Genomic DNA, 23998 nt, shown 5'->3' on the forward strand with positions numbered 1-23998 from the left:
GTAATAATTGCAGTGTATACTGTAGCTTTAAGGATCCTTGTGCACCTCATCTTTTTACACCTCATATTTTAGGTAATAATAATTGTATATAGGCCCAATTATAATATCTTGTGTAATTCATATTCATATTTGAGACCTCATATTTATTTTCATATTTGTATCTCATATCCTTATACTGTAGCTCTCTGTTCTATTTTATGTCTTCTATTTTATTGTATTTGCACACCATAGGTGAGGTGAAATGAAATTTTGAGCTTGTCTATGCCCTATAAATAATGCAGAATGTTACTGACAGAATTTATTCAATGCTCTTCTTTGTATGTCTGTAACAAATATTTGTAATGTTCCTTTAAGTAATGCGTTTGGTCCAGAACTCAGTGGAGCGGAAGTAACATTCAGTGCGGACTTTTTAGAGTGTGACACAAGCAACAAGGACTATGGGGGCGTGGGTTTCTGCATCTCCTCGCCATCTTCATACAGGACTTAAGTATATAAAGGACTCATGTCAGTTGTTATGGTGAAGTTATGTGTCAAGTCCAATTTTTGATCCGCTCATTGAGAAGAGTGAAGTGCAACTCCGAAGTTGATCGTATTTCTCCCGTTTGGTTACAGCAGGCAATGAGGTGCGTTCAAGGTGTCTGTTAATTTGAGTTTCCATGTAAATGTGATGAAACAGGCATTTTATGTCTGTAAACCTAACATGTACTGGGTTTATATTGGTCATAGTGTTATTATAAGGCATGTTACATGATGTCTAAATGATTGAAGTTTGCTGAATGTGTAAGAAAGGAATTAATGGTTACTGTTTAGGAATTGTGAGGTTTCTAAATACAATTTTTATTTTATTAGTTCTCACGATGGCAACGCTGAGTGATCCTGTTGGTGAGCTTGGAATAAACCATCTGTATATAAAGAACTTGTCCTCGTGGTGACTGACGGGAGTAACAGTGAGAACTCATCTGCTCCTTGAGAGTGGACGAGAAGGAAGTGAACACAACCCAAGTCGCCTACAAGAGATGTCCTTGCACAAGACTCCACCAGATGCCACCAGCCAAGAACGGGTTTGAATGTCCTAACAATACTAAGGAAAGACACAGTGAAGGGTTCAAGTGTGCTGCAGAAATTTAAGCTGAAGATCACCTACAAGTTTGGATGCTTTAAAGTGCAAGCAAATAGGTCCTAAGGTGTTTTCATTATATCTGCATCAAGAACATTCAAGTTTACGATAATTTAAAGTGTTGAGCTATTTATGCTTTCATATTATTGTTGGTAATTTCAGACCCATGCTACTGAAACTTTAAGTTTCACAAGTCTTGGACTTTAAGTTTGTAAGAATAGATTACTCAAAGTGTTCGCTGATATTCTGCAAGTTCATCTTCTGTGATTAATCCAACTTAACCACGTTTATATAATCAGTCTCTAAGAGGTGCTAATTTAAGTAATGTGAAATTGAGTGTGCATTGTTCATTTTTGTGGTTTTACTAAATCAACCCAAGTGCATCCATTCACCCCAACTGAATCCAACATGTCAGTCACAAATGCATCTAAAGATTATGATAAACATGAGGAAAGGAATAATACCAAACCCCAGGAATATCCTCCACTGTGCAGTTCTCCTCCACAGAACATAGATGGTCTGCAAGAAACCCAAGGAACATTAGAGGTTCAGACATCAACGAGTAAGTGTCCACAAACTACACAGGATGTACAACAAGCACCTCGCAAAAGCCATCGGTCACGAACATTAACTGAGAAGGGAAGAGAAATGTTGAAACCCAGGATTAAAGAGTTGGAACAAAGCTTCAAGATTAAGTATGAAAAGTGGAAGGTTCTAGCAAAGGATGCACATCATTCACTTTCTGGCAGCTGTTCAGATGAAGAGCTACAAACCATAATAAACAACATCTCCTGTGCATCCAGAGAACTAAATACAGCATATGAAAATTGGCGTAAGGTGGACAATCCTGATAATAATGCAAGACGCAGAATTGACAGCAGTGAAGAGATAACGAAAAATGTTATTGAGACTGCAAAATGTTATTTGAGAGGAAAGAAACCAGTTGACACACAGTTTATTGGACATGAATCTTTCTTAATGTCTGAGAAGTCATATCACACCAGCAAGCACTCACAGAGCTCTAGTGTGTGCAAAGACTCACAAAGATCATCAAGGGTCACCTCTAAGTGTTCCAGTGCAACATCCATGAGCAGACAAGAAGCTGCAGCTAAAATTGCTGCAGCTGAAGCAACTCTGGAAATTATACATGAACAGCAGTGTCAACAAGCAGAGCTTCTAAGACTGGAAGCTGAAGATAAAAGACAGATTGCAGAGCAAACAGCTGAAGCTTGTAGACGACGTTTAAGGATGGAGGAAGAAGAAGCCCTGCTAAAGGCAAAACTGGAGGTGGAAAATGCTGCCAGGCGGAAAATTTTGGAAGACAAGCGAAGGGAACTGGAACGGTTGGAAGCAATCAAACAGCTAAGTGCTGCGAAGGCATCAATGCAAGTATATGAGCAAGATGAAAATTCAGAAGAAGAAATTAGGCAGTTGCTACATGATTGCAGATTGGAAAGGGAGAAGGAAAGTGACAGAATTGACTACAAGGGTCGAAATGTTAACGCACCAGAGCTTCCTTCTCCACAACATACCGTTACACAGCCACTGCATGATGGCAGTATAGCAGCACTTGCTAGGGTGTTGGCAGATTCTATCAGTGCCAGTCGTCTTCCTATACCAGAGCCAACTGTATTCAGTGGTGACCCTCTGAAGTATAAGAATTGGAAAGCTGCCTTTCAAACTTTGATAGACAGAAAAAATATACTGGCATCTGAAAAAATCTACTATTTAGGCAAGTACGTTGGTGGACCAGCTAAGAAGGCCATTGAAAATTATTTCCTGCTAGGCACAGAGGCTGCTTACATTACAGCATGGGAGGTTTTAGAGGAAAGATTTGGAAACTCTTTCCTTATTGCAAAGGCCTTCAGAGACAAACTAAATGCATGGCCCAAGATTGGCTCCAAGGACAGCTTAGAGCTTCAGGAGTTTGTAGACTTCCTGCGTAGCTGTGAAACTGCGGTAACCCAGATTAATGGATTAGAGATTCTTAATGATTGCAACGAAAATCAAAAAATCCTCTCCAAGCTTCCTGACTGGCTGACTTCAAGGTGGAATCGAAAGGTCTTAATAATAGAAGAAGAAACTGGAAGATTTCCAAGCTTTAGCCAGTTTGTACAGTTTCTTATTAAGGAAGCAAAGATTGCATGCAATCCTGTTACCTCACTCCATGCTTTGAAACAATGTGATGGGGAAAGGGCCAAACCACAAGGAAAGCGGGGTCATGCAGCTAAGGTTCTATCAACAAACAGTGATGAGAAGAGTGACACCTTAACTTGTGTATTTTGTGAAAGATCAGGTCACAGTTTGTACAAGTGTAGAAGATTTCTGGAAAAACCAACAGTAGAACGACACAAGTTTGTTCAAGAAAGTAAACTGTGCTTTGGCTGTCTCAAACCTGGACATCATTCGAGAGACTGTAAGAATAGAAATACTTGCAGTACATGCCAGAAAAGGCATCCGACTTGCTTACATGAGGATCGGAAGGAAGAACAGAAGTCAGGAAAGTTTGAAAGAACAAAGGAAGGCGATAGCTGCAGGAAAAGAAACGAACAAGTAGAAGAAACCAGAGCAAGACAAATAAGTGAGGTGACATCTAACAGAGTTCAGCATGACAACACCAGCACTCAGACATCCACAATTATTCCTGTGTGGGTTTCAGCAGTGAAAGAGCCTAACAAAGAAACACTTGTTTATGCACTCCTTGATACACAGAGTGACACAACTTTCATTCTTGAAGAGACAGCACGTTCTCTAAAGGCAAAGGGTGAACAGGTCAAACTCAAGTTATCTACCATGGCCTCTAAGACTACTGTTGTATCATGCCAAAGGCTCTCTGGTTTGCAAGTCAGAGGATTCAATTCAGAGAAGAAAATAACTCTTCCTACAGCTTACACAAGGAAATTCATTCCTGCAAATAGAGATCATATCCCTACACCAGAGACAGCTAGGGCATGGGCTCATCTTGAGCACATCGCTGATAAGTTAGCTCTTCCTCAAAGTTGTGAAGTTGGCTTACTAATTGGCTACAACTGTTCACAAGCTCTTCTTCCTAGAGAAGTGGTGTCTGGTGAAGAAAATCAACCATTTGCACAGAGAACAGACTTAGGATGGAGCATTATTGGATATGCCAGCCCATACATGGATGGTGGAGACGCTATTGGAGTGAGCCATCAAGTTATCACAAGGCAAGTGACACCATCACTCCAGCTTCCATCCAGTCGCAACCATGAAGTTCACTATGTGTGCAGGACACAGATCAAAGAAGTAATTTCATCTGACCAATGGAACTATGTTGCCTCAGAGGACAACCCTGCTGACCACTCTTCTAGGGGACTGACAGCTGTACAGCTAAAGACATCGAACTGGTTTAGAGGCCCAGATTTTCTGTGGCAACTACAGCTCCCAAGTAGGTTGATCATGGTGGGAGAGATTTCAGAAAATGACCCAGAACTACGAAAGGCTCATGCCCACAACCTTCAATCAAGGGAAGAGCGGTCGCTGCTTGATCGTCTTGAAAGGTTTTCAGATTGGACAAGAGCAGTACGGGCAGTAGCCACACTGAAACGTAGAGTGAAGGGCCAGAAACTAAGGTCCAATGAACCCACAACCTTGGAAGAACGTAAGGAAGCAGAAGTTTTTCTTATAAGACTGGTTCAAGCCATGCACTTCCCTAAGAACACAATGAGTCGTAAGCAAAATGGACAAATCAAAGCAACTGACAAGACAAACAAATTGCACAAATTAAACCCATTCCTTGATGAGCAGGGTGTGCTCAGGGTAGGAGGGCGTTTAACCCACTCCAGTCTTCACCCTCACGTGAAACACCCAGCTATCCTTCCCAAGGAAAACCATTTGTCAACACTCCTTATCAAGCATTATCATGAAAGGGTGCAACACCAGGGACGGGGTATGACTGTTAATGAACTGCGAGCCAATGGTGTTTGGATTCTTGGATGCAGTAAGGCAGTCTCGTCACATATTTACAACTGCACAAGGTGTAGGAAGTATAGACGCAGCACTGAAGAACAACGGATGGCTGACCTCCCACAAGAGCGTGCAGAGTTGACTCCACCCTTTACATACTGTGGGATGGACTGCTTTGGACCCATCTATATTAAAGAGGGAAGAAAGGAGTTAAAACGTTACGGACTTTTACTGACATGCATGTGCTCCAGAGCCATACATATCGAGATGCTCAATGACTTAACAACGGATGCATTGATCAATGCTCTGCGCTCATTTATTGCATTGCGTGGAAGTGTCAGACAACTTCGCTGTGATCAAGGCAGCAACTTTATGGGTGCAAGGCGTGAGTTTGCTGAAGCTATGAAGGAGATGGATGGAGAGAAACTCAAAAAATTTGGATGTGAGTTCATTATGAATACTCCATCTGCGAGTCATCAAGGTGGCCTTTGGGAACGGCAAATACGAACGGTACGTAATGTCCTTTCATCCATCCTTGACCAGTCGGATAAAAGACTTGACAGCAGTTCTTTAAGAACTTTCCTCTACGAGGTTATGGCAATTGTAAACAGCAGGCCATTAACAACAGAACATTTGCACAATCCATCTGGTCCAGAACCTTTGACGCCTAATCACATCTTGACTATGAAGTCCAGCGTTATTGCTCCCCCTCCTGGAAGGTTTATCAAGGAAGATCTGTACCTTCAAAAACGATGGCGCAGAGTACAGTTCCTAGCCAACAGCTTTTGGGCACGGTGGAAGAAGGAATATTTGTTAAATCTTCAGAACCGGCAAAAATGGAGCAAGGTGAGAAGAAATGCAAAGGTCAACGATATTGTGCTACTTAAGGATGATTCTGCACCACGTAACCAGTGGAAAATGGCAAGGATCACGGATGTGTATCCAGGGAAGGACGGACAAGTGAGAAGCATCAGGCTGTTGATCAGCGATTCAACTTTAGATAATAAGGGAAGGCGGACCACAAAACCCACCTATCTTGAGAGGCCCATTCAGAAGATAGTAACTTTACTAGAAGCTGATGGATGAATCATTTTCACACCTTTCACACTTGACACCTTTCGTACTTTTCACGCTAGTTGTTCTTTAATCTCAAATGTGATTTGTTATGATTCACAATGGTTCAATTTAACGCAAAATCACAGGTGATTTGGTGGGAGTGTTACTGACAGAATTTATTCAATGCTCTTCTTTGTATGTCTGTAACAAATATTTGTAATGTTCCTTTAAGTAATGCGTTTGGTCCAGAACTCAGTGGAGCGGAAGTAACATTCAGTGCGGACTTTTTAGAGTGTGACACAAGCAACAAGGACTATGGGGGCGTGGGTTTCTGCATCTCCTCGCCATCTTCATACAGGACTTAAGTATATAAAGGACTCATGTCAGTTGTTATGGTGAAGTTATGTGTCAAGTCCAATTTTTGATCCGCTCATTGAGAAGAGTGAAGTGCAACTCCGAAGTTGATCGTATTTCTCCCGTTTGGTTACAGCAGGCAATGAGGTGCGTTCAAGGTGTCTGTTAATTTGAGTTTCCATGTAAATGTGATGAAACAGGCATTTTATGTCTGTAAACCTAACATGTACTGGGTTTATATTGGTCATAGTGTTATTATAAGGCATGTTACATGATGTCTAAATGATTGAAGTTTGCTGAATGTGTAAGAAAGGAATTAATGGTTACTGTTTAGGAATTGTGAGGTTTCTAAATACAATTTTTATTTTATTAGTTCTCACGATGGCAACGCTGAGTGATCCTGTTGGTGAGCTTGGAATAAACCATCTGTATATAAAGAACTTGTCCTCGTGGTGACTGACGGGAGTAACACAGAATTGACAATAAAGGTGACTTTGATATTAATTTTATAAACTGAGGGTTGATTCTTTTTATACAAATGGAATGAAACATAGTCCTGAAATACTTCATAAAGAAAAAATATACTTAATTAATTACCTTTTTTTGATGTATTACAAATCAATTAAAAAGATCATGGGTTTTTTTATTTGATGTTTGGCTCAAATATCAAACTGTGAAAATAAGGATTTTTTAAAAATCTATTTGTTATGTTCTAATAGACCTACAAATATCAAAGAATGTTGAAAAAAACAGTGAATAAATGTCACAATTTTAGTGTCCAAGCTAATGTTTTCATTTTCCTTTTTTTTTTTTTTTTAATGTGTGCAGTGACATAAAACATAGAAAAGCAGCAGATCCTCACATTTGAGAAGGTTTGACCAGTCCAATTTTTTTTGCCTGTTTTCTTAATACATAACTTTAATGATTAAACATTTCAGTCGAGCCAGTCAGGAACAACCCGCGGGTGCTTTTGCGTAAAAGATTTCAGACACTTTTATTATTGTACAAGTGATATCAGCATAATGAAAGTGATAATACTCATGAACATGAAAGACATTTTTTCTTACTGTATTTACAGAAAAGTGTCTTCACATCACACACAAAAAAATGCTTCTACAAAATGAACAATTTGCAAATAACATAACATTAAATAAACTCCACCTACCTTTAGGTTTACAGCTGAATATGCATATGATGACCATCTCTGCACTGCATAGAATTTATACATATACTTTTTCCTCATGAACAATGTGGGTTTTTTCCTAATAATAATAATAATAATAATACTGCTCTCGTGATGCATATAGGCGGCCTGTAAATAAACATTAACGAGAACTAAGTCTTTGGCAAATGCAAATACATTCACTTGACAGATGAAGAAACCATCATTCCAGCTTGATTCAAACAAATGACTTGGCCTGAAACATGTGTGTGTGTGTGGGGGGGGAGCTAAAGTTAGGAAGGAGCATGTTTAAGGCATTTAGCTGAAAACGTCGCCCTGCTTTTTGATTTTATTGGAGTCATCAGAATCATCATATCAGAGTGAATCTGAACGCTTCAGTTATCAGACTAGACAAATGATGATAGTGGTTTGACTTGGGATGGCTGTTATATCCTTTTTTTTTTGTGGTTGAATGCCAAAGACTTAATCAACTTAAATAGAAGTGTAAGCTGCGAGAACATAGTATAGTGCATGTCAAGGCAGTGACACGATGGGCCTTGAATTACAAGATTAACTGTAAGTGCCTTTTCAGACTGAGACCTATTGGACTTACAGCCAGCTTTGTGAAATAAAGCAAACATGTATGTCATTTTTCTGCATAATAACGCTCCAGATTTGCAAACCTCCAAAATAGTGCAAAATTAACAAAAAAACACACAAAAAAAAGGTTTTGCCTGATGACCTCTTGAATCCTGACAAATAAGACATAGTGAAACACTAGCCAAGCAGTCTGCAGTTTAGTCATTACGAATTGTAAAAATGAAATAAAAAAATCATTTTAAGAATATATTTACTAGTTTCTTGAAGTCTTGCAAATAGCGGGCCATGGTGCTATATATTCATGGCGCCATCTATTTTCAAACTGATGTTTCTTTATTTATTTCATTTTCATTTTTACATCTTGATTGTGTATCACAGAGAACATATCCTAATCTTCTCATGGCATCAAAAGCGATCGATTTACTCATGCTGGATGTTCAGTCGGTGACTGTTCAAATGGATAGAATCAACATTAGGCTGCCACAGCCTGCATGTGTTGCTGCTAATCTCCTCTGATCTCTCTGCACTGCCGTTTGAATCAGGAGGGAGACAAATGGGGGAAAAAAGGCTGCTGCTACATTTTAAGCTCTGGACAGTGTCCCTGCTGAGAGCCATCAAGAAAAAGGAATGTACAGTATTGATCCATGGTGGGATGAACTGCTAAAGGGGGAAAGAATTCTGGATATTTTTTGTTTTGAGTCTTTTTCATTATTTCCTTTTTTTTTTTTTTTTTTTTTTTTAATCACTGCATTTAGCCACAAGTTTCATCATGTGTAGTGACTTTCGCTGTCCGTGATGATGTCTTGGAGATTAGGTTTGGCTTTGATGGTCCAACAAAGCTGCGATGCGAGAGGACTGAAGTTGTCTCAAATCCCAAAAACCGTTTAGTTTCTTTTTGTGTGAGCCAGAAACATTTTATGCGCAGTTGCTCAGTGTCCAGTGGACCATGCCGCTCACACCGGGGCAATATGGAGGCTGAGGCCATGGTCCTGCAGGTTGATTTGGTTTCCATGGTAACTAGTGACGGTCATAGGCAGTGGCAGCAGTGGGAGGGGCGGAGCCTCTCGATGCGGCACTATAATAATAAGGGGAACCTGAAAGTTAACAGAAGAACGAACCATTTGAAACAACAAATACAGTTTTTACTGCCATTTACCAAGTGTATTATTACTAGGATGAGCAGCAGTAGATTTCAGTTATATAATTGTTGCACATCATTCAAGTAGTTACACCATATTGACCATTTGTTAAGACCTGTCCCCCTCATTTACTGTTTTTACTGCCTGGCACGGTTTCCATTATGATTTTTTTAAAAAGCAATCCTTAAATCAAGAGCAAGATTTTAATTTAAAGTTTGGATGGATGGATGGATGGAATTACTGAACTGTTGTCCTAACAGCCCTTTTTGCTAAACTTATATGCTTGCTGTTATTGCAATAAAACACTTTAACATTTAAGTTTACAAAAGGGCATTCAACGTGACCTATTACAGTAATTTCCAGCTCCATATTCCTATTATTGCACTCTACTAGAGTAGCTTTGCCTGATTATCAGTTCCAGTCAGTCCTTACTTATCTGATACTAGGCCTTAATTCATCTACAGTCTGAAACAAGCTGTTCTCCCTTCTGTCACTTCAAGACCGCCATCCCTTCTTTTGACTGGCTGCCACTTACAAATAGAAGGTTTGAAGGTTGTAGGTGGGTCGAGATTTTGTGATCCTGGGATCATCTTTTAGGAATATCCTGTCTGTCTGACATCATACAGGTCCAACAGAAGACAAAACTACCTGAAACTGAGTGCTTGGAGCAGTCTGGTCTGAACTCTTGGCTCACAGGGAATACTTGAGCATAGGCTGACTGCATTATTTGAAATTTTACAAATAACACCAAACATATTTATAACAATCAACATAAATAGCTGATGATGATATGAGCTATACCACAAACAGGATGGGCCTTTGCCATTCCATCTTTTATTATAAGTTGCACACTTGTATTGCATTTCTAATTGTTCCAAATTCTTATTAATTAAATATCTTTTCTTTAAAATTCGCAACTGCCATTGTATCAAGTTTGGTACAGGCCTGGCTTGGCTTTACCAGCGGCTTTGCGAGTTGTAACAATGTATAAATGACAGAAAACAAGTGGAAGCATAATAGGGCCATTTTAAGGATGAGCTCAAATGTATTTGGGCAATATAATACTATATAACACTTGCAATAAACATTTTTAAATGTGGTAGAGAAAACAACAGGTAACAATGCTACCCTAAACTTTAATCATACCTGTGACCAGCTTTGACTAGTGGTCAGTAGTTATGACCAGTGATGCTTCCTTGCTAATGATTGCAGCTTACTATAGAGTAAACAGAGAAACCTATCATTCTATTCATTGTGCTTTTGCTCTTTTGAAAAAACACCACCCTTTGAAACCCTAAAAAACAAGTATTGCTCTTATTAGAGCTCTGTCTGTTATGCTTTGGCATGTAGGGAAACCCTAAGGCTGCCATGACTGGTAGGCTACAATTGGATTATCGCTGATCAGGGGAGGGATCTAGTAAATGGTCAATTAATCATTCTCATCAAGTTTCTCACTCTCTACTCACTTAGTAATGCTGGGTTGCTGAATCGCCAGGCTTCATTGTAGGTTGTGTACTGTGGATGACTGTAGGGGTTCCCCGAAAACTCACTCCCTGCAAAACAAAACAACAAATCAATTAGCATTTCAATGCATCAAACCATTACCCCCTTCACATGCAGTCATTTCTCGTCATTCAAAACAGGATGCAATTTGTGGGTGGAAATGATAGTCATCGATGTGAGACCAGTCAAGCAAGTAATTTATTTCTTTTTCATTTCACTTAAGTTATGCAACACTGAACAATACAGGATGTGACACTGAAGGCGGCTTTCCCTGTCCCATTTATGGATATCAACCCATTCTTCTTCCTCCAGTATATTCCAAAACAGTCTAATAAATACAGAGTGGTAATAAACAGTTTCATGCATACGTTTTTGATATGCTGCGATAAATCCTGCAGCCTTTCTTGGAGGAGTTTTAACATCTCCAATCTGAAAGCCCTCTGGTCTAAACTCTGATGTTTCTTGCAACAGAAGTACCTCGGAGCATGTCAGTGAGCACTGCTGCTGGTTCAACACGTTTCTTTCTTTTATGAGATAATAAAGGCCAGATTTTATATGGAGCTGCTGAGAAATGGCTTTGCTTTAACAGTGTTTTGTGCCTGTCACTAAATCTTAGTGGTTGTGTATAGGATGAATCAGTTGTAACACAAAACCACAAGCCATGGGATTAAGGTCCTCATCTTTTGCTTGGTGCCACATAGGAACAAATGGAAAGTAAAAGTATGTTTGACTTGTGTCTTTTCCACCCACACGATTTAGCAGTTTTATTAGCTGAAATCAAAAAGTAAATCTGGGCTGCACTACCACCCATTGCTCCTGCATCACACTGTGTTTTTACTGCTGCTTTGTCTATAATGTGTTTGCAGAAGAATGCCAAAAAAACAAACAAATAAAAACAAACAGCACATCTTCATATTGTTTCTGTACTGTCAGTATTTTCAGAAAGTAACACTAAATTATTCACTCACTTGTGGCATTTTAGTAACATATCATCACATGTAATGCATCTAGTTCTAATGATGTCACAAACAGTATTTTCCACTCTATTATATTAAAGCAGGGCAAGAGGAAATATGCATGGCACTATGTAATTTGGGTGTAACTACCCTTTAACAAATACTCTAAACCATTTACAAAGTTTTAAGGACTAATTTACCACCAAGTTTAATGAAATGCTCCATTTTAGTCTACCTTCAAATCATCAAACAACAACAAATGGAAAGTAAATACAACCTCCTTGGCTGAGAATATAATAAAACGTGTCATGGCAACCCTTTATAATGGAAGAAAAAGGAACAGCCAGAGTCTGTGATGGGGTGCCTGATTGGTAAATGATATGCTAACACAATGCACACTTGACTGAGTTCCTTGTCCGTGTGGTTTAATCACGTCAAAGCAAAATGCTGGCTGTGCTTTGCTGAAAATGTGTGCGGTGATGCTGGAGCTGAAGAAGCGTATAGAGCCCAGCACCAAAACTGCATCTTTGCCCTGTTCCTGGCAGCGAAAAACAAACCTGACCTCCTCAGAGAGACAATGATTTGAATATTTACTGGGCTCTCATGCCTCTGCCTTTTGACCCTTAACTGTTTGCTGTGAACCTGAACTGCAGGTTAAGTAGAGGAGGGTAAAGGGATATGCTCTGGAGCGCAGAGGCTGGGGAGGGCTGGTGGTGCTGTTTATCGAGACCGCTGAGAACGGCCACGAGGGGAGATGATGAGCCAGCAGGGCCAGGAAAGTGAGAAAGAAGAGAGTGCGACTGTCCTCTCCCCTGTCTTCGACCACCTATTCAGCTTGTGTAATCCAATCATACGCACACATAATACAAGAATATCTGTGTCTCATATTCTATGGGCTAATATTCATGGAAAATAGCATGGATATTTTGGCATTAAAGTCTCCCCACTGTGCAAAGTTTGAGGGCAACATCACCTGTAAAATATACTGTAATGACAATATGAAACAGTTCAGTTTGTCTCTCGCTCACCAGGAACCATTCCAGCGAGCGTGGAGGTCGGATAGCTGCCCTGGCCTGTAGGGGGGACGTGAGGGGGATACCCAGGTAAGGTTGTGTTGGCCATATCCCGACCTGCAGAGACAAAGCAAAACAAACAGAAAACAACCTGTCAGTTGTCGCTGTCACTTACAGATGAATTCTCAACTCATCTGATTCTATGAAAAACACTTGAGTGGAAAGAAACATGTCCATCTTTAAAAGGAGAGGTAATGGTTTCTTTTTTTAAGCTTACATTTATCAACAAAAATTGAAAATCTGCACTTTTACATTTTCTGCTTTGAGTGGCTGCTTTCAGACTTATATTTTTTGAGGAGGAGTTTTTTTTTTTTTTTATTTATAAAATCTTTGAAGAGTCTGAATCTGCTGAGCAAATATATAACTGTTCCTGCAAAATAAAGGTTGTCAAAAGCACGCCTATATGTGGTTAGTCACTTCCACCTCTGTTTTCAGCCTCCCATTCTCAAAATGCAATTATACAAAACAGGCATTGCCCCATCCTCTATGACCACCACCGCAAGTCAGTCAGTATAAAATTCTAGATTTCAGTTACCAGAAAGCATCAACCTGCCTCTAACAGGTGAAATAAAAACACACTAACAGCTGCTGCTTCCAATGATCTGAGTCCTAGTTCCGTACACATGTCTCCTCATTAAACAATTCATCTAAATATGGGAGCATTTACTAAACCACATAAGTCTCCTCTCTTTTCTGTAGTGGCAGTAAAGGCAGAGCACGCAGGCCCCTCTGCAGAGCATCACCCGTCTGGCTACAGATATTCAGCTCTGTAATTGAGAGTGACGGTTGGGCTGTCCTCGTTGGCCACAGGGACATTCGAACTAAGGCACGTAACCCCATTCACCACAGTGGCTGGGGTAAGAGAGGCCCCTGCTATATTGTCAACTATGAGGGTCACTTGGACTCAAAGGGAAAATCATCTCCCACTGGAGCATTAATGAGGAACTACAGGATAAAATGTACCATAACAGCAGAGGACAACAGAGAACAGAGAAACTTCAGTGGTCTAAAGAAAAAAACATTTTTAAACAATCCCCCAAAATAAATGATTTTGTCTTGTTCTTCCAGTATTTTTGTGTAGTTTGGCATCAGCTCCAAACTGAAGTTTGCATTTTCATCTTATGAGGTAAAAAATGTTTACTGGTAAATAACTGTTTTCCCTCAAGCAGTGTTTCTGACTGCAATCTGCACTACGCATGAAGGGTCTCACTTTTAATATCTGTGACTCTGTACCTCTAACAAAACAAGAACTACATAATAGAATAAAACAATCAGCAAAAAAAAAATGGATCAAAAGATAATGCAAATATACTGCCAGTAAGTCATTGCTGGGGAAAGCATAGAGCACAGGCAAATGCATAAACCGACATTAAAAAAAAATAATGGAATAGACACATTATTTGTTTGTTTTGAGGATGTGGGAATGGTACTTTTGGCTAATGATGTGCCACTACTACAAGCTGGCAGGCATATTGGCTAAAGTGGGGGATGTGGGGGCCAGGCTGTGAAAAGATTGGTGGCGAAACTGGCAAAGAAACAGGGTGGCAGGCCTGAAGTTTCACAAGGCCAGGATCTGCCAAAGAGGACCAGGAGGAGGAGGAGGAGGAGGAGGAGGAGGAGGAGGATTAGGAGGAAAAGGAGCCATGGAAGCTTTGTATGGCTCTCACTTAACGTAAGGAGGGCATGGCTCTAAGAAATATTGTCTAGAAACAATACAAAGGAATAATAACTGACACTGCTGTCACTTGGCACATGCAGAAGATACTCGGCTACAATGCTACACTTCTGTTTTACAGCTATAATTAAAGTGTGTAGAATATGATGTATGCATGTACATGACAGTATTTAAAGTGTTTAAAATCAGCTCCACCCCAAACTGCTGGGCTGTGTCACGTTCTACCTAAATGTTAAAGCATAAGTCATAAAATCCAATCCATGCTTACACTTGAAAAAGGACAAGTTTGTATAATATTAATGTTTTGACACATTTTGGGTACTTTTTTCAGATGTGCAAATATATTATTACCGGTTTAGTGCTCATTCTATTTAAATTACCGATCCCAAAAAAATCCACCAGTGAAAATTCTACCTACAAAAAAAAAAGAAAAAAAAAAGGAAAAAGTTTAAGAAAACAGTAATCTTATTCAAAGTTTTCAATGCAATCAGAAAATATCCCTTTAAAAATACCAATATTAATAGAAAATGAGTGTGAAGAGTTCATTTTTGTCAGGATTTTTTCTCTGGATGACACAAACTTGTTACTCTGTTGTTCAGCAGAGTAGAGATTTATTCAAAGGTACAATATGAACTATAACACTGTAAAATAGTACAGAAAAGACAAAAAGGAAATCTACTTACATGGAAGTGAATGTGCTCTAAAAATACATACCACAAAAAGACCACTTTCATTTGTGATTATGAACTATCTGATAAAGAAATGATTCAATCTCGTGTCGAACAACTGCTCTCTATTGTTTGCAAATCTCTGCGCTGATTGTGATATTGTATGAGGGTCTGCTGAGATTTATCTTTCGCTTAAAGCGCTGAAACTCAAGGGCTGCAGAGTTAAAGAGCTTTACAGAAAAGAGTGAGGTCATGCCGGACCTTTCATTTATAATAAGAATTAGTTAGCCACAAGCCAGTGAACATAAGTCAAAGGGAGCCGTGGGAGTACTGTAGGTGGGGGGTCCAGCAGGGTTGAGGCCATTGTGTATGAGTGTGTGTGTGTGTAGACACTGGTAACTATTGTCTAGCTGTCTCCCCAAACACTGACACTATCTTTTCTTCATTATTCCTGCAGCAGCTACAGCTGGCTTATATGTTTAATAAATGTAAATACTCTAATCTTTTCATTAACTTCTAAAAAATATAATCACCACAGGATCACTGGTTTTGCTCACAGTTTTAAGTTAATATTTATTGTCTTCAAAACATAGCATACTGCAATTCAATTCAGCTTTATTTGCACCACATAAAATCATAGCTATAGTCATCAAAGGGTACTTTATATTGTAGGTAACCAAGTAAGGCTATACAACACAATTTTCTGAAAGTTTAATTTACTAGTTGGAATGAGATAGTGACATTTTTTCCTTTTGCGACATTGTTTCCTATCTGGAATGATATGACTTAACTGTAACCATGTAAAATGTGTCCAAAAAAAAAAAAAAACATTATAATATCAGTAAATGACTTAAAAAAAAGTATTTAACTTGGGTTAGTCATGTCCTCAATATTAGACCTGATACTGATCCAGTGAATCAGATAAGTGAATCAATACTTTCAGCTTAGCCCTCACTGGAAACTTCAATGTCCATTCTGTTTCTGAAAAGTGTCAATAAGACAAATTTTTGTCACGTTTTTCTTAGTGCTTTGAATAAACGAGTAAAAGAAGAGGACATTACTTTAACATGCAAAACCTGTAAGGTTTACCCATTAAAAATGAGTTATTAAAGGCAATAAATCTATGTTTGCCAAGCGTTTGCACTGATAACCGCCTGTGCCCAATCCTGCTTTTGTATATTCCAAGATGCAGTTGGCAGTGAGTGCCAGCAGCTCTGTGACTGTTGCTTTATGTCCCCTTTAAAACCCTCTTTCAGAGAGGCACCGATTCGGAGAACTCTCTGTACAGCAATGATAGCCTCATTAGCTGCTTCCTAGTCTTTGTTGTTTTTGCAACAGAGATGTGTGTCCAGATTCTCATTAAAAGATGGGCTTCTTTATATTGTCTGCTTCCTCTGACAGTCCCCTTAGATTGAACGCCAGCAAATCAAGCTATTTATTTTCGTTTGCCCTCGTTTTTTTTTTTTTTTTTCTTTTCCCTTTCCCTGCAAAAATCAATTCAAAGATTTTTTGGTTTGCTGTTACAAAAGCCTGTTGATTTCTGTCTTCATTTGAGAAGCAGCTTGTAGCAGCTGGGAATACTGCGCTTCCTGCTGCTGGTGCACCTTGAGATTTCTGATTTTAACACAGAGGATTTTTATTTATTTATTTTTTTGCAGATATGTGACAAAAAGATACAAACTTTGAAGTACACAAGGTGACTAAATAATCATTATTATAGCACAAAAAAATGGATTCATGAGTTTTATCTGAACCAACAAGCAGAAACATTACGCACCGCTTTTGCGTTAACATCTACTCAATTTCTTAAAACACAAAGGGAAAACCAGGGTGACCTTCTTGTTATTTGGCACATGAACAAAGTCATTTGTGAATGACTCTTTTGCTTGCAAGAGTATTAAATTTACCATGACAGGGACACCTTCATGTTTGCTACAACAACAACCAAAAATCTTTGACCTCCATTTTCTAGGCTATATGCAGAATGGGGCAATTTATCACGAGCCAAAAAATCTCAGCACCCTAATTAATTACGACTAAGTAAAGAATGTTTGGAGAGCCAAATTGCTTTAATTCCCTGAACACCGGCTGAAAGTCATTCATTATCAAATGTGTGCTCAAAGGTTAGTTTGCTTTTCTGAAGATGAAATAAGCATTAATTTCAGAGCCTGCGTTTCCCCCTGTGGGAAGACACGCGAGCGATTTGTCACAAGGCCACACATCACTGGTGGCAGGTTCACTGTCTGATCATTGCTCGCTGCTCACTGGACAACAGCAGGTCTTGATACTTTTTGTGTAGCTCACCCTAAGAGCACTCATTCAGCTTAAGTGAATGGAAAGTGTGGCCGGTTGTGTTTGCTGGATGAGGTTTTTGTTTAATAGCAGGAAGGTATAAAGGGGTGTACAGAAGCAGCTGCTTGAGGAGAGGTGTCATTGACACAGGGGCTTTAAGCCTTTGGAGGCCTCCATTAACAGGCCCAGCAGGGAATATGTTTAAAGAGTCTTCAGTATGCAGCCACTGAGCGGAGATGTGTAAAACTCCCACTGAACGCTCATGGGAATTTTAAGAGGGCTCTTAAGTCTGAAGCACCATCAAGAAAACAGGTGGGCTCTGGCTAATTTCAGGAAATACAGAAACTCGCTATAGAAATAGTGGACAATTGGCCGTATCGAGACCATCTCTCCATTTATTTCTCAAAATACACAAAAAAGTTCAGAGCTCCTCCCTCTGCTATTCACAAATTCACCCATGGCTCACACTATTTGAATTTTAAGCAGTTTGACTGAACAAGAATAAGAAGCACTTGAGATGAAATCCATCTCTCGAAGGGAATTCATCAAAGAAATTACTTCCCATATCAACAATAGAAATTACCTCACAATATGCAATTGTCCTAGCCACATATTCATGGAACCCTTTGGTGTTTTTATGGGGTAAGAGGGACTATTTAGCAGGTAATACAGCATTAATGTGGAGGAAAGGGAGAGAAAAAAAGTGTTTTAATGGAAGTGGCTTCTTGCCTCTGAATTTTGATGATGTGCACAATGCCCTTAAATCCCTTTCTTATTTGAGCCTGCTTTGCAGGTACTTTTGAGCCTTAATAGGATAAGCAAAGGACACAAAAGATTTCTATCTCTGAAGTCTTTCAGTTCACTGAGAATCCCGATCTCTGGCAATGAACACTTCATGAATCATTCATTTTTAATAGATTATGCAAATTCCAGGACATAAAATCAACAAGATCAATAACTCCAGGCATTTTAATTGGTGTTAAAAAAAAAAAAAAAAACATTTTTAAGGATGAACATAATCTCCAGTTCTTTCCTCCGTAAAGACACAATTAATTTGAAATTGGATCTCAGCCTAAATACTGCAGATAATTTACTACTTTTTGCAAGGCTTAAAATTCCTCTGGTGAGCTTATCGCTGGCAAGTAAACTGTAATACTCAGCCATTAGAGAGACCACACACCTGAATATCACCTATTATCCACACAGGTGGGCACTGAGGGAAAACCAAGCAGAAGAGCCACTAACCAAATAGTAATTACCAAGTGGAAGTCGGAGCCATGTTTGTTCCATTAGTTTGACCTCTGTGCGCTTTATTCCTCTGCCTACAGTGAGATCGTCCAACATCAGAAGGGCATGGAAAAAAGCTTATTTACTAATAGGAAGTCAAGTCAAGTGCCCTTCGTATGCAAACACACACATACAAACTGGAACACACTGGTATTCATACAATCCTATCTTTCTTCGTCTGCACGTCTCTTTGCACCTGTAAAGTAGTAAGGAGACCCTCTCTGGTGAGACCATCTAAAATATCCCAGGTACTGCCTGTAGAGCCAGGTCTGTTTCTATGGGGCCATCAGTGCACAAAGGACAAACACACACCTTTCTTCTCAGGAGGCCTGCCTTACAGGGGAAATCTACCTCCCACATATTAATGAGAGAAGGGCCCTTTCTTTTCTCATAAGACTGCTTGGCTATCATTTGAGAAGGAGGGCTGCAGCAATTTTCAATCACCCTGTCCCACCCCACCCCCCCACCCCCACGCAGAACTCGTTGCCTTTGATGGCTGCTGCATAATTATATGAATTTTAATAAAAGCTCCGTATATTAATCTCAGGCCCCCGACAGTCATCGTAAACTTTCAGTAAACTTAACCTTCTTCTTGGTAATAACACTGCAACAACAAAACAATATTTCAATTAACCAGACAGTCATTAACTGTGACAAGGAGAGGAGACAACTAGGAGGGAGAAGCAGAGACGGAGAGAGAGAGAAAACGAAAGAGAGAGGAGGGTGAAATAAATGATCATGGTGTTAGAGTTAGGCGGCAGAAATGCCAGAGCGTATTTACCGAAGCACATTACTCGTGCTTTGAGACACACAAACTGTCTCCTGGAGAACAAATTGCAGGAGCAACACAGCAGCAGCCAACAAGCAGTCAGTACTGCATGGTGGCCTTTTTTTTTTTTTTTTTTCCCCTGAGACCTTGCTCTGATACATAGTCATAGTTCTGATGTGCTGGCACCCAAAGGTCCTTGTCCAGTGGTGACTGAACAGCTCTCCTCCCCTCCCAGTCTCTCTTTTCGCCCTGCTTGCTCAGCAAAAAAACAAGACGGAGGATTGCTGCTAAGCTTTTTATCGCATTTTCAGCTCAGAGTGAAATGGTAAAAAAGTCTTCACACTTAACTTTTTGCTTTGCCTTTATTGTCACATATTTCATTTTGGTCTTTGTCAGTTTCACAAGCATGTTTAGCACTGACTTTCTTGTCCTTTTACATTGTTCAAAACCCCTCAGCTGAAGCCGTGGCTCAGCAGCATAAAGGCATACTGTATGGCACTTGATCTTACCTACAGGGTAGCTTTGCGACACACTGGGGCCCAGGTCTGGGTTGGCGCTAGAGGATAAACTGGCTTTGCCTTCGTCCAGACTGGAATTCAGGGCAGGAAGCGAGTACTCATTAGCCTGGGAAAAGGACAGTTGAATCATTACACAACCAAACAATACCTAGATGGAAATCCTCCTTTCTCCTCCTCCATTAAGCGCTCCACACAGGCCTGTGTGAGTATAAATTTGTATGAGAGCATTGTGTCTGTGTGCGTGCGTGCGTGCATGTGTGTGTGTGTGCATGCTGCAGGGTGGCAGTTCAAGCATATCATGAATGTATTTTGGTATTGTCTGAGAGGAAGTGGGATTTTGAAATGAGTGAAAAGCCAAGGTGTCAGCTGGCCCTTTGTGCTTGACTGCAGTCCTACTCCTGATCAGCCAAGGGAGAAAGCAGTTCTGCTTTGTTACAGACACACCATGTGGCCCCGTTTGAGAAACACTATTCACTTTTTTTTGTTTTTTGCTCTTTTGTTTTTAATTTGGAGTCTAAACGGCCTTTAAATTTCATTACCTCTTATCTCTGAATACAATCACTTGTACAACTTTTGTGTATTTTGTTACCATAAAATTGTTGAGACTTTTCTTTTTGTTTGAGTTTGGATGTTGGCTTAAAGGACCAGTTCACCCAAATCACGCAAAATGCAAAACCTAATCCTTCTGATATCTTCAAATGTGACCACCTCTGGAGCATCACTCTCAATAGAGATCGATAGAGGTGAAAGAAATGCATGTTTTAAATAGTTTTTAAAGGAAAAACTGTCATTTTTAAATCAAAGAAGAAATAATGAGGTTTGTCATTGCCATTGAACGTTTTGATTATTAGCGCTAATCTGCCAAATATAAAAACAATACTTGTGCTCATTCTTTGAAACCCTGCTTTTCATTTAGCAAAAACTAAAAAAAATCCAACCAACTGCATGAAATAAAGTTAAAAATTAGCAAAATCTGTTTATTTAAAAAAGTGAATATTTGATTAAAACACCAAGATAAGCAAGTCAGAGTTTTTGTTTTCAAAAAACAACAACAACAAAAAAAAAAAATCCAACTCTTGTAATTTGGATGAACTGACTTTTTAATTAAATAAAAACTTTCTCAGTGTAAAAAATACACTTTACATGTTTCTCTTTATAAACATGCTTAAAGACACTGGTGGCAGATGCAAGAAGGGTTTTTTTTTTTTTTCCTTCTTTTTTTAATGAGATGAAACTTCCGGAGTCTGAGTGTTGACAATGTTTGTCCAAAGTGCGATGTGAGTGGCTCGGTGGGCCGCACTCCCACAGGAGGACGCCTGTGACCCTGCTCTTGTCTGCCACTATCACAGATAAACTCTAATTGTCTGCTACAACTGTTCACTGGCACAATGTCGGATGTTTTCCTCAATTCTCGCAGGCTTCAGACGCCAAACAGACGTTTTATCATGCAGATTAAGGGCAGGAGGGGCAAAACTGAAAAGATAGGTCTGAAAAGGATGACCAAATGGCTAGCAGAAGTGTGGGAGGGGTGAATCCATTGAGTTTTGCATCTCCAGAATGGGTTTTTAATGCCTCACTACAGAACCCAGACACTGGCTAATAGGGACACATTTTCCAGAGGAAAAAAAAAAACAAAAAACATGAGGCACCATGAAAGGGAAAGTGCTCTGATTAATATTGCATTAAATTAAAGCTGATTTTTCTGGACTGTTCCTGGCCTCCTTTCTTTTTTCTTACTTACTCACCCCCTTTTTCTAGTCTAACCCTTTTCCCTCTGCCTTTTTAATACTCTCCCTGACGCTCTTTGTGATTGCAAGTCATTTCCAATTCGTTTTGGTATTGATCTTCCAGTAGAAATCAGTTTTGTAATTAGCTGCAAATTAGGCCCTCTTCTGGAGGTGAGGCCTGTCCCACTGATTTATCACCTGCGTAATTCGCCCCGATTGGAGAGAAATTAAAATGAACTCAATTAGGTGACTGCTTTTGCTTTATGGGTCTGACTTGTAGTTTGGTGGGAAAAATTAATAGTCTCTTGTTGTTTAATAGTATAATGAAAGTAAATAAAGGTTATCCATTGTAATAAGCCCAGAGCTTTTAATAAGTGGTGGGTTCTTTCTGTCGTTTTGGCGTGGGGGTGGCTGTTTCCCAAATGCCTCTTAATTTTTTGAAATGAGGATGGATGGCAAGTGTGGCTTTAATATCAAGACCAGGAATAGGTGGAGGCTAGTGTTTCAAACATCTATTTCATGGGCACATGTTACAATAAAGGCAGCTTTTGAGGCTGCATCAGTCACTGCACGTCAAGATGTGTCACAGAATTAGGAAATAAACAGCAAAAGCAAGAAATAACAGTTGAATAGCATGGCAAAAATGAAGAAAAAAAATCTAGGTATTGATTAATTTCTGTTGCTTTACTGTTATTCTCAATTACAGGGGGTATTTGGAATGTGTTTTTCATCACCAAATCAATAATGTGTGGGAGTTTTCCTACTGTTACCTCCAGCATTATACATACTGGGACTGTAATCCCAAGCTTTGCCATCTCAGACGTTTATTTAATTAGCTTTTACTTCCAGAAGAGGTTTTGGGAATATATGTTATAGAGGTGCCTTTTTTCTGTGTTTGAGTCAGTACTGCATGCTCAGTTTGAGAGCTGTAATAAAGAAAAAGCAAAGATGGGGAGGTGTGGTGCCACTAACCTGTTCTAGTTTGACATGTTCCGTTGAAGAGAAGACGTCAGGGTACGAGGGGCGTTCAAAGACCCGGTCCAATGCTTCCAGCTGCTGCTGTGTGAAGGCATCTGCCCTCAGGTGTTTCCGTAAACTCTCCACACTACCCTGAGAATCACTGTTTGGGCCAGAACCATCTGAACCATCTACAAGAAGAAAGAGCAACATTCGAGACACTGACCCCGGGAAGCTGGCCTTTACTTCAAGCTACACACTTTATATTCTTCTCATGTTTTTTTTTTTTTTTCTGTACCATCTCTGTGGGGGATCTGGCAAATGGAGTGCAGGTTTTTCTGTACCTTAATGGCTGTAGTGAGCCACTGGCTGCATTACACAGGCTTTTCCCTGCACCCCTCCACAGTATTAACACCATCATGATCTGAAAGCCCTCTGGTAATTGATGGATTACCGTCACTTGCAAATATATACATGTTGTGGCAAGCATGTGTACTAATGAAAGCAGCAGCAAGCCCATTATAGTGCCTTTTCATTTCAGCCGGTTGCATTTTTCTTCCTTCTTTTCTCCCCACCAAAAAATCCTACTGATGTTACTGAAATCAAGAGCAGCTTTTTCTTTTTAAAAAAAAGAAAAAAAAAAGCACAATTTCCCTTTCACAATTCAATACTGCTTCCATTCTCTGTGAGCATGTGGTTCCATTTGGAAGCAGCAGCGGAGGACAAGGGGCTGAATAAAATTGTACAGTCTCATTCAATCATCCTGCTCTCCAAACACGGGAATTTTCTCCCGACTCCTGACCTGATTACTCGACTGTTGGGAGAAGGATGCCTCTCCAGTTGTTACTTGTGTGCAGTGCTTTAAAACCTTCACAGACCATCCCTCCATAGCACCCGCTCTTTTTCTCTTCCCAGCCCTTCTCAACCCCCACCCCCTGCCCCCACCACCTCTCCTGGCTGCAGTGGCTGTGTCTGTAGGTCTCCTTCCCCGGATCCCAGAAAGCTTCAGCTCCCTTACAAATCTGTCATTCTAAATTTGCGGCAGATTATGTTCTCCCCTCAGTGGGAGAGTGGTGATATATGATATGCAAGGCCGCTATTGATTGCCTGATCTGGTGGCAAGAGGGAGCTGAAATGAACTTGAAATGAACATCATGCCTCAACTCATTGTGCGTATAATACTCTACTTAATCCCACATTTTTCTCTGCCATGGAATTCAA

At 39.8% G+C, this 23998-nt stretch overlaps 2 protein-coding genes across 4 annotated transcripts in view; one reads left to right on the forward strand and one right to left on the reverse strand.

The window, feature by feature from the left end:
• Positions 1 to 291: 291 nt before the first annotated feature.
• On the forward strand, positions 292 to 6913 carry LOC115798709 (uncharacterized). 2 transcript variants are annotated; one of them, XM_030755656.1, is made up of 2 exons: positions 292 to 5239; positions 6541 to 6913. In XM_030755656.1, the coding sequence occupies exons 1-2, from the start codon at positions 1526 to 1528 to the stop codon at positions 6541 to 6543; spliced, it is 3717 nt and encodes a 1238-aa protein (XP_030611516.1). In that variant the 5' UTR covers positions 292 to 1525; the 3' UTR covers positions 6544 to 6913. The 2 variants fall into 2 exon arrangements, with proteins under 2 accessions (XP_030611516.1, XP_030611515.1); XM_030755655.1 differs by having other exon boundaries at positions 292 to 623; positions 850 to 6913.
• A 581-nt stretch (positions 6914 to 7494) lies between these two features.
• pax2b (paired box 2b) overlaps positions 7495 to 23998 on the reverse strand; it is a 29813-nt gene continuing 13309 nt past the window's right edge. Inside the window, exons 6-10 of one of the 2 annotated variants that reach the window (XM_030754717.1) lie at positions 22793 to 22968; positions 20085 to 20199; positions 12840 to 12941; positions 10819 to 10905; positions 7495 to 9288 (exon numbers count right to left, since the gene is read on the reverse strand). In XM_030754717.1, coding sequence (XP_030610577.1) covers positions 9167 to 9288; positions 10819 to 10905; positions 12840 to 12941; positions 20085 to 20199; positions 22793 to 22968 — 602 coding nt within the window. In that variant the 3' untranslated portion in view covers positions 7495 to 9166. Of the gene's footprint in view, positions 9308 to 10818; positions 10906 to 12839; positions 12942 to 20084; positions 20200 to 22792; positions 22969 to 23998 lie in introns of both variants that reach the window. The other variant, XM_030754718.1, reaches the window with a different exon arrangement.

The sequence above is a fragment of the Archocentrus centrarchus genome, chromosome 19 (assembly GCF_007364275.1).
Source record: "Archocentrus centrarchus isolate MPI-CPG fArcCen1 chromosome 19, fArcCen1, whole genome shotgun sequence".
Lineage (NCBI taxonomy): Eukaryota > Metazoa > Chordata > Actinopteri > Cichliformes > Cichlidae > Archocentrus > Archocentrus centrarchus.